General features: G+C 35.6%; 1 protein-coding gene across 1 annotated transcript in view; it reads right to left on the minus strand.

Annotated features, from left to right (window-relative positions):
- Positions 1-16,320, minus strand: part of LOC106052999 (uncharacterized) — a 37,610-nt gene that overhangs the window by 16,091 nt on the left and 5,199 nt on the right. The window contains exons 2-5 of the mRNA XM_056029051.1: positions 12,769-12,894; positions 12,047-12,217; positions 9,634-9,822; positions 4,223-4,435 (exon numbers count right to left, since the gene is read on the minus strand). Of these exons, the coding sequence (XP_055885026.1) occupies positions 4,223-4,435; positions 9,634-9,822; positions 12,047-12,217; positions 12,769-12,894 (699 nt within the window). The remainder of the gene's footprint in view (positions 1-4,222; positions 4,436-9,633; positions 9,823-12,046; positions 12,218-12,768; positions 12,895-16,320) is intronic.

Below are 16,320 nucleotides of genomic sequence, written 5' to 3' on the forward strand. Positions count from 1 at the left end.
ATAGATAAGCTATCGATTGTAAGTACAGAAGACGATCCATCGATTCATATTGATGAACAATGTTTGTTATTCTCTTAGCCAGTGTTGCATATTTCTTTCTTGGGCGTTCTTCAGTGCCGGCGCTAGCCTGTTAAACTGATGCATTGTGCAACTGACTATCCTTTCGTAGACCATCTAGAAATGTCCACATAGTTGGATGGTGGCATGAAAATAGAGATTGGATGGCGTGATGCCAACCCTCCACATTGTTATTTGTTCGCGCAACACCACCGATTACGTCCAGGTATTTATTCCATGTACTTGGAGGGAATAAAGCTGAAGCATAGTTATCTCCTCTGCCACGCTGTCTGCGACCACGTACATAGATATGCTCGAAGTAGGATAACAGTTCCGGCATCCAATCGTGTTATGGCATAGATTCGGCGAGTCATTCAAAGGAATCACTAATGTGTTCACGTGCATAGGCCAAAGCCGAAAGACATCTTACCATGCCTCGTAACTCGTTACAACCGTCATAATCACTTTTCATGCCCAATTCATTGACTTTACGTAATACAGCTTGACAGAGGTGAAAATAACATCCCGTTACTCTGCATGTCTGAAACTTCTCTTGTAAAGCTGTCATGGCGGCTTTCTCAAAGTCTGTAACAATAATTTCTGGTGTTACATTTGGTACAAGTTCTTTAATTGCTTCCAGCAATCTATCATACGTAACTCTGGTTTTGTCCTGAAGCAAGCAGTACAACACTGGTGGAATCACACCTTGAGTGTATTGAAAGTGAATTGTGTAGAGTTGATAAAATAAACAGGGGACAACTTTAAAAGTACCATCAGCAAACCAACATTTGCTACGTCCGAGCCATTCTAGTAACTGTCTGTCACCGAAAACTAGAAATCGATTATTTTCGCTTTTCTCCAAGGAGTCGTATAATAGAAACTCTTTGTACACTGCTGGTACTTCAAAGTTAGCCTCAGCCGGAAGAGATGGCAAAGCTCTACCAATGTCTAGAAACTCTTTGTACACTGCTGGTACCTCAAAGTTAGCCTCAGCCGGAAGAGATGGCAAAGCTCTACCAATGTCTAGAAACTCTTTGTACACTGCTGGTACCTCAAAGTTAGCCTCAGCCGGAAGAGATGGCAAAGCTCTACCAATGTCTAGAAACTCTTTGTACACTGCTGGTACCTCAAAGTTAGCCTCAGCCGGAAGAGATGGCAAAGCTCTACCAATGTCTAGAAACTCTTTGTACACTGCTGGTACCTCAAAGTTAGCCTCAGCCGGAAGAGATGGCAAAGCTCTACCAATGTCTAGAAACTCTTTGTACACTGCTGGTACCTCAAAGTTAGCCTCAGCCGGAAGAGATGGCAAAGCTCTACCAATGTCTAGAAACTCTTTGTACACTGCTGGTACCTCAAAGTTAGCCTCAACCGGAAGAGATGGCAAAGCTCTACCAATGTCTAGAAACTCTTTGTACACTGCTGGTACCTCAACGTTAGCCTCAGCCGGAAGAGATGGCAAAGCTCTACCAATGTCTAGAAACTCTTTGTACACTGCTGGTACCTCAAAGTTAGCCTCAGCCGGAAGAGATGGCAAATCTCCACCAATGTCTAGAAACTCTTTGTACACTGCTGGTACCTCAAAGTTAGCCTCAGCCGGAAGAGATGGCAAAGCTCTACCAATGTCTAGAAACTCTTTGTACACTGCTGGTACCTCAAAGTTAGCCTCAGCCGGAAGAGATGGCAAAGCTCTACCAATGTCTTTGTTTCTGAGTCGTTCACGATGTCGTCTGAGTGTCCTGCTTATAACACTTTTTCTGGACAAAGCCATCAGAACAGAAGGAGGAAAGTCGATGATTACATTAGCCTGACAAGCCCCCGGTGTTGTTGTGGTTTCCGACGTCTTCTTCTTCATTTTTTTCTAATGCGTTCTTTGCAATGGCTTTATCTCTGTTACATTCATGATTGTGAGTAGATGATTGATTGATTACATCATCTTGGGCAGTAACTAATGTTACCGGGCATTAGTGTGTTTGATATTTGCTACATCTCCAGTTCATGTTTCCGTTCAGCGCCTTCTTCTTGAGCCAGAATTCATATCCTTCATAAATTAGGATAGATCTGCCTTTACAACTTAATGTGAACTCCAGAGGCATTTCTCTAACAGTTCGTGTAGCCAGGCAATGTTAGCTATTTGAAATAAAGAACTGCTGATCACTTATAAAACCCAAAAAACGATGCTGTGGAGTGGGGAAAAATAAATCAGATCGAAGGCCTACTGGCAGAGAGAGAGAAAGAGATAGAGAGAGTCACACCCTTAATATACATGAGATAGAGAGAGAGAGTCACACCCTAAATATACATGCAAGATTATTTCCAATAAGCACTCAAACAATTAATTTTAAGGACATAGGAAACTCATCATGATGGGCATTTATGTTCACATAAATATAGGCCCACAAGTTTCGATATCTAAAATGAATATCAATTAACAAAATACATACTTACATATACATAAAGTCCTATAACACAATTTGTAACTTTAATGTTTAAAAGGAAGTCCGCCTTTATTAGAAAAAAATAAAACCTTTTTTCAAGGCTAAAAGTGACTCGCCCATTTTCAAGAAAGAGCGATTGAAAAATAAAATAAAGTGAAACATGGTCGTACTTTCACCACAGCTTGGCCTTTGATGATAAGTTATCAGTGGCACAGTCATAATTATTGTAATCGCACTTCTATCTCTCAAAAGATTCCCACTACTTGCACCACACCTTGGCCTTTGATCATTACGCTATAGATAAGTACACATCCAGATTTACCATATAATATTAGATTTCTTATTAAGAATACAAAGTGGAAGAGGAAACACCATAAACGCATTAGTAATATGTCATAAAATGTCATAATCATATTTATATATAAAATATTTAATTGGGGATGAAATGACCGGGGGATGAAGTGACCAGGGGATGAAATGACCGGGAATGAAGTGACCGGGAACCGTTAACCATACTACATTTTTATTGTTACTTTTTAGTTCTATCTTTTATAAATAAACACTTATGTTCATGGGAATCCCAAGGAATTGTAATTATTATTATGATAATTAGTGCATATGTTCTTGATACTAACCTAATATTTTACGATTTAAGTAAGTGAAAGAATAATAACTATTGTTGATTGTAATATTGTGATGAAAAATGTTAATGTTTTGTGTTGAAATAATGTATTAATATGCTTGATGATGGGGACTTTGTCGTGTGAAATGCACTATAGATTGGTCATTCGGTGGCCTCCGTTATACTTATTGATGTCAGGTTTGAAACCTACCAGTCGCTATCACCCGTCGTGTTTCGGGTGGTTTTTGCTATAATGCAATTTTTTTTTTTAAATCTAAAGGACTAAGTATGACTGAGACTATTTTTTTTAATCCTAACTGGAACTGTGTTGTTATTACAAGTGCTCTTTTTTAAATTAAAAGCAACAACATTTCACAAAATAGAAACGACCCAAATACAGACAAGTTAATTAAGTTCATATACACACAAGTCTGGATCTTTTTCATGTTCTCAAGTTTACAAATAGCGCTGAGACAGTCTGACAGAGTAAGGACAAAACAATTCTGTTGTAGCCTTAGTGAACAGAAATCATCCGATTCCCGACTACTTAACATACATAGTGATTGTGTCATACAATTTGTCGGACTTTGCTGAGACATCTTTCGAGAAAAATTTATTTTAATGTGGTAAACGTGTGGTTTGACGCTTCCTTTATTTATAAGTCTGTCCAAGCGGCACAGCAGCCTCTAAGGGAAGCCATTAAAACACTAGCAAGACACTTACGTGTTTTTACTGACGCCCTATGTTCCACGAGGAACGCAAAGGAACAATGACAAAGATGATGGTAGATGTGATAATATGCCAGAAAGCACGTTTTGTGTTACATCCAATTGATAAAATAGTTGTATCCGTAGCTCAGAGTCTAGAGGACGAGGATATATTTATTTTCCTGTATCTATTGGATTTATTGCAACTTATACTATTGAACACATTTTTACTAAGTTGTACATTTATTCAAATTGTTTCAGTACTAACTTTTTTTTGTCAGTAAACTAGAAAAGCTTTTCTCTCATAATAATTACATATCATTATTTAAATAAAAATATGTTCGCATTTACCCAAGATATATCAGGAATTAGAGCAAATGTTTACTTACTTGATCACTTACATCGGTTAAAAAGAACAAATTTATTTATCTCATATGATCTGTCAAATGTTATGTTCCAGACTTGAGGACCTTGATCGGTAAGGGTATGACTACATTGTCCTGCATTGCACCTGTCTTTTATCAAACCGTCCACAGCAAAGTTAGACCCGTATAGTTGCAGAGGCCCCCACGTAGATGACTGTGAAGTAGCTTGAAATAAGGCCAGATTTCTACCTAAAAAAGAATTCATTAAATCTGCATTATATTATTATTTATATGTATATAATATATATATATATATATATATATATATATATATATATATATATATATATATATATATATATATATATATATATATATATATATATATATATATATATATATATATAAATATATATATATATATTGTTATAAACCTGGTGGTGGCACAGATGGGGGTAGTGGTATGTGTGTAGTCATCCGACGCAAATCGCCCCAGGCCAGCGCTAGACGAGCGGTCAACCGTGACGAGTTACGACTGTCGGCCAAGACGAGTATCAACATGATGGTTCGGGAAGGATCGACGTCGTGAACAGAGCTCAGGAGCGTCACGAGGGATGTAGTCATCTGACACTCAGAATGGTCGATTGACGTTCTGTCCGGTTCTAGAAGGCCAATAGGGACCCTATATAAAGAGCGAAGGTATCAGAGACGAACCAGTTACAACTTCCCGATCTACAGTTCTTTACTACGGCTCAGTACAAGTCCAAGACGAGACAGAGAGACCATTGCAAGAGTTGTGTTACGTGCTGCCAATTGTACAGTATTGGCTGTTATTATATTGACATTAAACTATTACGTTATTTGGAGCCCTGAGTTGTCAAGTTCTTTCAGTTGGTGGTGTAAGGTGCAGTTTGCAGAGAGCCGGATAGTGAGATTCGTAACAATATATATATATATTGTCACGAATCGAGTCTGTGAAATATTTCGACCAGTTTATAGAAGCGAGGTCAAACAAGTGCTAGTGTCCAGCGTAAACAAGGTAATTTTAGGTATCCAATCCAAGAAAGAGGTTAAGGGAAAAAAATAGCACACGTCAGCTTCTAGAAGGTCAAAGTTACTAAAATAATTATCTGAGAAGGTTCCATTATTCCGGAACGTACGATAAAAGAAGTATAAATTAGGGGAAAGTCAGTTAGACGGGGTCCTCGGATAGTAGTAGTTCTTGTAGAGCGATGGTCCTCGCATAGTAGTAGTTCTTGTAGAGCGATGGTCCCCGCTAAGTCCTCACTTAGTAATAGTTTGATAGAGTAATAATAGCGGGTCCATTAATTAAAGTTTTATTAGTTGAAGTAATATTATTAGTTGAAGTTGAATGTTATACTAAGTGAAGTTTCATGTATCTTTAAGTTTTATTTATGAAGTACCAAGTCAAGTTGTTATTGAATTGAGAAGTTAATTTGATGTGAAAGTTAAAGAAGTATTATTAAAGAAGTTTGGAAGAAAATATAGAGATGGTTCTTCACTTCATTGAATTATCAAGTTTGAGATAATCCCAGGCAAGTGTGATCGTCACATATATATATACTAGCCATATATTACCCGCGGCCTGCAGGTCTTAATTTGCGTATCAATGCTATAGTTACTGAAATAGTGTATTAGAAACAATTAAAGAAAATATATATGTTATAAGTATAAAGATAATTTGAATGCACAAATAGTATAAAAGGAGCTATTAGAATAGCTAATCTAGCTAAATTAATTTTTTAAAAAATAAAACCTTTTTCTGGTAGGCCCATATCTATTTAAATCTAGATCTAGAGCATCGGTTCTCAACCTTTTCAGCTCTGCGACCCCTAGCACGATTCCCCACTAGGCGGCGACACCCATCTATACATTTTTTTTTCGTTCATAGGCCTATGTAAATTTCATTTTGCTAATATTATAATATCGTAATCAAAATGCAGGTGAACTTGCATGATGTATTGTCATATAGGCTGAACATATCATAAACTTTATATAAGTAATTGTATTTATTATAAAATAATTTTGTTCTTAAATAAATACAAATTTCTAACTTTCATTCATCTACCTTTCTATGTGTATGTTTATTATGTTAATGCCAACTTAAGTTGCAATTAGAAAAGTAGGGCTACTCATGGAAAACGTTCATTTGTTAATACAGTGAACTGCACTAAAAATATTGATGCGATAGTATTTGCAAACACGCCAACGTCCGTACGACGGTTGAGTTTGGTTCTGTTTCCCCGGATGAGGAACTCTCCTGGTAGTAAGATCATAACGAATGTAACCTTCAGTATCAAGTCTCTTTCTGACTTGAGTCTTAAAGACTTGTTGTTAAGAATAGAAGAAAGAGCAAAACAAAATCAGAACGGGGTATGACTGTTAATATCTGATACAGAATTGTGTAAATGACATTGAAAAAAATATACTTTTTAGCTGCATCGCTATTGTGCCAGTGTCTTCGTTGCAATTATATGTCCAAGAATCCTAGGCCTCATTCAGTACCAAACGTTGAAATCCAGACCGTCATTTAAGCATACTTGGAGCACCATCCGTGCGGGCACCACAAATAACTTTCCAAAACGGACTAACTTTGTCAATGAAATAACGTTCTATATAAGTTATTTCAACAGGTTTCCAAAAAAGAAAACTCGTCTTTAAAATCACATAAACCAGTAATTGAACATTGTGAATTCATCAAGTCTAATGCTAAATATTAGAAGCGGAGAAAATTTCATTTTCTAAATTGCATGAGCATTGATATCAGTAGACATATCAACTATTTTCCTGTGAACAGTCTCAATAGATAAGGAAACTGCACTAAATTTGTTAACGAATTCGGCACCAATCATCACTCGAGCAATGTGTTTGACCGCTGGTAATATTCGCTTTTCAGCAAATGTGTGAGATTTCAATATTCTGTCAATTCTGAGAGCCATCAAATAGGAAGCTTAAACGACAACTTTGTTTTGATTATGGTATTTGCCACCTGAGATAAGTCTGAATCTCTTGACTTCATCAGCTTTAAAACTAAAATACTGAATGTACTTATCTACAAACCAAAATTTTCATGTTTCAGTTTGTTTGCCTTCACACATTCGGCAGATAAAACTTGATTACATCAGAGTTTTTCAATTCATGCTTTAACTTTTAAGTCGTTCTAAGACCAACTCTATTACAGCTATAGTATTTTATGGACCTAGGCCATGTTTACATTGTTGACATGAGAAAAGATCAAAAAGGATTTAGATCTAGATCTAATTTTAAGAACTAAACTTTGCACTTATAGTTTTTTATTTTTTACACATGAAAATACAAAATATAGTTTATTGATTTCATTATTTAATAAAATTAACCTTCAAATTTTTGTTTCAAAAGTATTTTTACATTAATTCGTTTTTTTATATCTGCGAATTTAGATATCCCGATGCACATTCTTTTATAAGACATTACCAAATGGTTACACATTAACACATCTCTCTACTGAGTCTATTCCTAGGCCTAGGTCTAAAACTCTTATTGAACTCTAAGATAATAAAACTTCTTTTCGCAAAGATAGTTTTATGCTTTAACACATGAACATACTAATTATAGTCCATTCAATTCATATTTTAATCAAATTACCATTCAAATTTGTTTTTCTAAAGCGTTGAGATAGGCCTATATTCATTCATGAAAAAAAGGTCACGCATGCTCTGAGCAAAGCCTTCACGCAGCACAGAATGAACTCTATAAAAGCCAATTTTTTACTCTAGACTAGTCTAGATCTAGATCTATGTCTACCTACTTTATGTCTACTTTATACTTGAACACATGAACATACAAAATTAAGTCTATTCATTTCAAATTCATGTAGGCCTACAATCAAATGTTTTAATTTGAAAAAAAAAATCTAAGTAGATTAGCTATTTTGATTTGATGGCTTCATTCATAGATCTACTATTTTTACATTTACACATTCGCTTTATTTCATTGGCCTCCTTCAGTCTCAGAACGACTATGGTTCATCTCAGAGCACACTTCCTCGTGTGGCTGTGGTAGCCCTATTTTGGAGAGACACTCCCGTCCACAGATAGCGCAGGTTAAGGTGGCTTTTGCTTCGGTGGTAGAGGAGCTGGCCGTTTTTTGGATTGTACATTTTTCTTCCTTAGGTGAGACCCATGTAATTTCACTGTCCATAGCTTTCTTGGTCACTGTCTCTCTCCATCTGGTGCGGTCTAGAGCTATATCTTTCAAATTGTCAGTATTGATGTTCACTGATTTGAGGTCATGTTTTATTACATCTATGTAACGGAGGTGGGGGCGACCAGTTTTCTTGTGCCAGTCTTGAGTTGCCCATATTATTTATTACATTATTATTTCGTTTAAATGTTTTTAATGTCTTAGATTTTTTAAAAACACTCTCAGTAACTATATCGACAGTAATACGCAAATAAAGACCCGCGCGTCGCGGGTAAAATATGTCTAGTGTATTACTAAATACAGAAACGACATTTTGCTATTTAAAAAGCATTTCAGTTTACGAACTTAAATTTAACTTTTATTCTATACAAGCATTACGTCCGGCTTCGTCATTCGATCTGTTTATTTTGACATGCCGCAAATGATCACATAATACTTTGGACGTATACTTATTTGTCTGTTGTTTTTTTTTTTGCACTTTCAATAAAACTGTGGATCCCCCATTTGGCCAATAAAACTGGCAAAGCCCCGTTTAGACAATTTATTCTAGTATACGTTATGTTTAATTGTAATGGTCAGTTATAAATCTTTCTAAAAACGCACTTACTTTTAGTCTGCAAATTCCTTATCAATTTTTTCAAACAACATCTCAATCGTGATGGATATTTTATTTCACATAAATACTTCTTTTAATGAGTACGTTTTAATCCCTAGAGTGAAAGTCTAATGCTTTTTTTCATAATGAAACTATTTCATACTGCATTTGTAAGGCCTTAGCGTGGAAACCCAAGGACACAAGACGTAGAGGAAGACCCAAAAAGAACGTGACAAAGCAGTGTACTGAATGAAGCCGTGATAACAGGAAAGAGCTGGTAAGCCATTATTTTTTACAAAATTCTGAGTTTTAATTTGTATACAATAAACAATATGGCCGCCGTTACCATGGCAACCATCGTTCAAAAAAAATTTTTTAGCATTATTTATTTTAGAATATCATTATATGTTACCATAACAAAATTCAAAGGCCTAGCTTCAGAAATAACAAAAATAAGATTTTCAGGGATACCTCCCCTTAAAAATATGATGATGTTGACGTATGATGCAATTAGAAAATTTGGACAAAAATTTTAGCAAATATCTTAGAAGAACAGTTAGCTTTTCAACACTTTATATTGTACATCAGTTACACCAAAATATTGATAGTTATTTGCTTTCTCCGCCGTGTAAAATTATTAGATACATACCTCCATTAATATGAACGTAACATAAATGCTCAACTATATCGCCATGTATTTGTAAAGTTGTCATTTTGAAATCCACATCACAAGCAATGTCAAACACATTTATGTTGACTTGAAATATTGACTGCTTTACACATACTTGTGAACACATTTCTTCGTCAATGAAAGTCACGCTTAAAGTAGTCAGAGTAGCTATGGGATAGAGACATATGGGTATTTTTTGTTATAAAAAACATCTTAAAGATATTGATACGAAAGAAAAAGTTTTTGTTTTTGTTTTACATGTTTCGGATGTTCCTTCAGAGTTGAAGATAGTTTTAGTTTACTTCCTAGTCCAAACCTCATGCAGGACGACGGGGGATGATAGCGGGCAGGGTTTGAACCCTCGACCGTCGATAAATCCGAACGACAGTCCAGCGCGCAAACCGCACGACCAGGCAGCCATCCGTATTAGAGATTCAATAGCTAGAGAGAGAGAGAGACAGAGAAAGAGAGAGAGAGAGATATTTGATAAAGACATAAAAAATCGAAAAGATAAACGAACGATACTTAAAGAAAAAAGAGGGAAAAAGAAAGTAGGGAATGAAATTCAGATACAGGTAGACAAAATGCAAAAACAAATAAATAAATAATAAAAATAATACTTAATAATTAAATTAATAAAAGAGAGAACGGAACGACACTTGATTAAGTGAAACAGATAAAAGAGACAGATGCAGCGAAAGAGAGAGAGAGAGAGAGAGAGCAAAGTGAACAGAATGGGCAAAAGTTTTTAAAAATACGTGTTTCGAGACAGAACCCTGTAATCTTTGTAAATGGGAAGCGTGGTCTATACACTAAATACGCTTGAACCTTTGAAGGGGATCGAGTTTCGACACCCGACTCAAGCAGAGCTGTGTTTACTCATATTAATGCGCAAATCTATAAATTATGCTTGAGTTATTAATGAAGAAATCTGTGACCTTTTTAAAACTTACCCACTCTAAATTTTTCCATTTAAAAGTGGTAAATTTTTATGAAACAATATTTTTGCATAGTTAACTTTTAATATTAAATGGTTCCCTTTTGGAAAAGAAAAAAGTGGCCGTTGCATCAGAATTTTAAAAGGTATACAATTTCATGATGTCCGATTTTCAATTTCTTGTGTAGTTTCTGAGATGGTCGAACGGTAAACAGATAACAGAAAACTAATACAGCTACTCCATTTTCATGGCTGCTAAAAGAATAATCATATATCTTTTTAGTATAAGAACATTTGAAACTGTGCTTATATTTTTATATTCTATACTGTTGTTTATTGGAAATTCTTACGTTACAGCTAAACAATGTCAAGGACGCTAAATCAAACTTAAACAATGTTACAAATACAGTTTGTGTGAAAACACAAACTCAAAATCGGTCCTCGAAGTGGTACATCTAGGCAGGTAAAAAGGCAGGTTTCAATGTTTTCAGAAAGATTATCAAAATGAAATTCTATCAAAGGCAAATGACAGAGAAGAATGGAGAAAGAAGGTTGACAGATTTTGTGTGGTGCACCAAACGTTCAGCAGACCAAGAGATAGGTCAACGTGAATGTAAAGTTAGTTATGAACTGATGTCTTAAAATGATTATCTAATTGTTTTGTATAGGGTCAATCTCTTATTTAAAGCCTCATGGAAAAAGTAACATTTTCTAAAAAAAAAAATTCGTTTAGTTCTGTGATACATAGATGTGACGCAGCTCTGCCGTTCAGGCTATAAGATAAACTACTTATTTGTTTTCAATTATATGCATCTAAATAGATTTTTCTTCTTAAAAAAACTTTTTTTTTGTAAAAGTAGTAGTTAGTGATGCAGAACTTTATTAACTTATATTATAAAAAAAGATAAGATAACCAATGATGAAGTGCTACAAAGAGCAGGGTGCCAGGACATCTCCTCTGTTATCAGCAGCAGACGCCTTGGCTGGCTTGGCCACGTTCGTAGAATGCCAGTAGGTCGACTTCCTCAGGACATCCTGTATGGCGATCTAATAGAAGGCAGGAGATCCTCTGGTCGCCTACTTTTACGTTATACGGATGTATGCAAACGCGACATGAAGCTCTTAAAAATCGACACTGGCAGCTGGGAAAAGGTGGCACTGGATAGATCCACATGGAGAGAGAGCATTAAGGAAGGGTCACAGATTGCAGATGCCATACACAACAGCAGCAGAAAGAAGGGTGAAAATGCAACGGTGCCTGGTGATTATATATGACCAACCTGCGATCGCAGCTGTGTATCAAGGATTGGCCTCTTTAGTCACACAAGAAGTTGCAAAGGGAAAAGATCGTCTCTCGACAGAACCTAAAGCTATCATTATGTATACAACTTTATCATTAATTTTCTGCATTGTGCATATATACGTTTAGATAAATATAAATGATTTAAAACCTACTACTGTTGTTGACTTTTATTCTCATCCAGGTGAAAGGCGTGGACGTATTCCATTGGATTGAGATGGGTGTCTGTGCGTTGAGGATGTCACATTTATATTCATCATTTTCTTTAAACAGGCGCTCTGCTTCATTAGGGTTAATAACAGGTGAGAACGAAAAGGCTAGGTTTTCTGGTAATAGAGGAATAATACGTTTAAATAAGGTATCATTTTGTAAAGCTTTAATAATTTCAACTATCTAGTATATGGTGACAGGTTGTATTTTCGATAAACCAACAAAATCTTTCTTTGACAAATGATCTTTTAAGCTAAACTATAATTACGTATCTCTTATCATAAACGAAATGTTTTTTTTTTATATGTTTTAGTTATTGCAACTGCAACATTTGAATTTCTCTTTTAATAGAACATAATAATAGTTTAAAAAGTGTCTTTATACTTTTTTTTTAGTAGAAGATTACATTGCCAAAAACACATAAGACGAAACCGTAAGTTCCTTCACAACAATCGTTCAGAATTTGTTCAAACATGTTATCTCTGTTATAGACTCATGTAAGCACATAAGTGTCATACATGCCAAAACGAACGAAGTCTTTGAAATTGGGATTCTTTCGAAAGGAACTGTCTCTAGTTTCAATATAATTATTTTGGATACAATTTTAAATGATGTATTTTCATAAATTACTATGTCATACTTAAATTATCATACGCTAAATACTTACGATACTGGCAGCCCAAACCAAACCATTCATTCACACACTTATTAGATGCCCCAAAGCAACTTCCTTGTTGATCACATTGGTCTTCACAATGACATAAATATTGATTTCGAGAACCAAATCTAGAGTCTAAAAAAAACGTATTTTTATCATATGATTAAATGTTTTGTATACATGCTTTTATTAGCATGAAACATAAACTGATATTATTTTACATAAAATTATTATCTCGTTAGAGTTTGTCATGTGCACCTGGGTAAAGCCCTCGTTGTCATGAACCTCTGGGCGTAGTATGCAATTAAAATTAATTAACTATTGAAATAATTTAGCTTTTGGCATATTTAGTTCTAGTGGTTTCTTTCGACTTCATAGACTAGAGCGCATTATAGATTTGGAAACAGAACACACAAGTAGAGTACAATAAACAAAAGGATTACTTTAGTTTAAGAAGTATAAAAATATTTAATGTAATAAAAGATAAAAAGGAACGGGAAACCATTGGTGGAGAGCATAATGATAAATTCTAAAGTAATATGTCTACGAATTACTATGACCTACGACTCAGTTAACTCATTAAATTCGCTGATGATACTGCCATAGTCGGTCTTATTACAGGAGACACAACTCAGTATCGAAGCACGATAGAAGAGTTTACAAACTGGTGCATTGACAATTATATAGAACATAATGTCACAAAAACTAAAAAAAAAACTTATTATAGATTTTAAAAAGAAAAAAAAAACAGATGATACACAAACTCCAGATAAAGACTACATCAATGCAACAAGTGAAAACTTATAAATATCTAGGCGTCATTATTGATAACAAGCTCTCATGGGAAGACCACCTTGGAACTCTGGTAAAGAAAACAGCCCAGCGACTATTCTTCATATACAAAATCAATAGCTAACAAGAAGATTTTAGATCATTTTACAGCGGACTATGCAAAATCTGCTAACGTACGGAATAACTTGTTGACAAGCAACGCTTCATCTAAACTTTTGCGCCGCCTAAAAAACAAAATAAAGAGGGCATCAAAAATAACACCCACAACATTACCATATTTAAATACATTTTTTGAACAGAAATGTCTCAGAAAAATCGGAAAAATCTTGGAAGAAACAAGCCACCCGCTCCATCATAACTACGTCAGGTCGTCTCGAAGTGGGCGACTTCTGTCAATCAAGACAAGAACAGAGCGGTACAAAAAACTCGTTCTTAACTTACTCTGTCAGACTATATCAACGCCACTCGTTGATCAGGAAACATGAAAAGGACCAAGATGCATGTATGTTATTGCTGAATGAACGCTTTATGTTGTGTCTATTATATTTATGTGTATGTTTCTGTTGTGTTGTCTTTTTATGAGAAAAAAAATCCCTGTAATCACAAGAAATTTCCATATGGATCATTAAACTAGCCTTAGACTTAGTCTTCGTATTAAAGCTAAATAATATGATCAAATCATCATATTGACTTCTGATCATGGGCGTAGCCAAGAACCCCCCCCCCACCCCGAAATGAAATCCCCCCCCCCCCGCAGAGTGTGTGTGTCGGAGTTTAGTGACTGATCTTTTGCTTTAATTTTATTTATTTTAGGTGGAATTTTAATACTAAACCATCACTTGCCCTAGCACAGCCAAGGGGGCTTTGAGTTTAAAACCCCCTACCAGGGGGTTTTGAGTTGGAAACCCTATACCAAGGGGTTTTGAGTTTGAAACCCCTAACAAGGGGTTTTGAGTTTGAAACCCCATACCAGGGGATTTTGGGTTTTACCAGGGGTTTTGAGCTAAAAAATAAATCTTCAAAATAAAAAAATAAATAAATTCGCAATAAAAATGCTATGAGCGTAGCCAAACCTATTCGGTGTTTTGAGTTTAAATTTCATTTTCAGAGGGATTTGATGCTAAAAAATACCTCTTCAATCTAAAAAAAAGCAAATTACACACTAAAATTATTTGAGCGTAGCCAAGCCAAAAGGGGTTTTGAGTTTCAACCCCTCTCCTCCAGATGGCTTTTTTAAAAATTTAAAACCCTTCAAGAGTTTAAAGAGTTTAAAATCCCCCTACAAGGCGTTTAAAGGTTAAAAGCCTTTCTCTTCAATATTATTTCTTAAAGCAAACTACAGTCACCAAATTCTATGACCGTAGCTAAATGTGGTTTTGAATTTTTTTAAAAATCCAGATATATTTTATTTTAAAACCCCCCTACAGATGATTTTGACGATCGTGTCTAAATCAAGGAAATCCTATGCCGAAATGGGAGTCGACCCCTTAGTAAGTTTGTGACAGAGAGTAGCATAAGGTTTGCGGGACATGTTCTCCGACAAAATGAATTACGCATAATAAGAGTTGCGATTACATCCTAGTACGATTTGGCGCCACACTTTCATGGAGGTCCTCAGAGCAGGTGGGAAGAGGCTTCATACAATACCAGTGATATATTTTTGTGGAAACAGCTTGCCAGCAAATGCACCGAACAGCGTCGGAGGGTCTAAGTCACTAGGAATAGCACATTAGGTTTTTGAAATAAAACTTTTTAATAGAAAAAAAAATTCACTGTATATACCTCAGAATATGCATTTAGTTGGCTTTCAAAACAAGAAATAGTGCTTGGCGGCGGGGCTTCGCCCCGCGCTGAGGGAGTTCTAAGCGCTCACCAAGACCCCTTGGTGGCAAAGGGGAGGAGTCTACAATTTTTCATTAACTCCAGAAAGAACCTATTCTAGAGCACGAGAAACTTCTTCCAAAAAAATGAAGGGTCAGAATGTAATAGAGATTAATATTGTACACACACACACACACATCCATACAAACATTTTTTTTCGGGGGGGGGGGAGAGAAAAATATCCCCCCCCGAAAAAAAATCCTGGCTACGCCCATGCTTATGGTGGTACAAATATTTGTGTACACATTGTTTATAAGACTTCGTTCTAATGTTCCTACGCCTAGTCGATGTTTTCTCAGAAGCTTAGCCCTCTGCCTTGGTGTTGTAGACTGTTGTAGACCGTTAGTGTGAGAATCAGCGTTACGAGGTGTCAGCTTCAGCTCCAGCTAAAAATCCAAGTTGAAATTAGAATGACCCGGCCGCTATGTTCTAGAATTGTGAGGGACGCAGAGGATGCGGGGCAAAATCAACGATAAGTATAATAATAACAATAATAATAATAATCTTTATTGTCCGTATGGAAATTCGTCTTACAATTTGTGCATTACAGCAAACAAAAAAAAAACATTATAACTATAAGAAACCAAAGTGTACATTCACACCAGACTCACTCATAATTTACATGTGACAAATTTTATACCAGATTGTTCTTATTTAAGGATTTGATTGCCAGGGGAACAAAAGAGTGTTTGTGTCTGTTTGTCTTTGCTATCGGTGTCCTGTATCTCTTTTGTGATGGTAAAATCACAAAATCCTGACACAAAGGGTGATGTTTTATTTCGAGGACCTTGTTAGCTTTTTTTATAGATGTTTGTCTCAAACAACTGTCCAAATGGGGTTTGTTTTTTGCCAATGATTTTACCAGTAATTAAATAGGCCACCACGTGA

Source organism: Biomphalaria glabrata, chromosome 5, assembly GCF_947242115.1.
Source record: "Biomphalaria glabrata chromosome 5, xgBioGlab47.1, whole genome shotgun sequence".
Lineage (NCBI taxonomy): Eukaryota > Metazoa > Mollusca > Gastropoda > Planorbidae > Biomphalaria > Biomphalaria glabrata.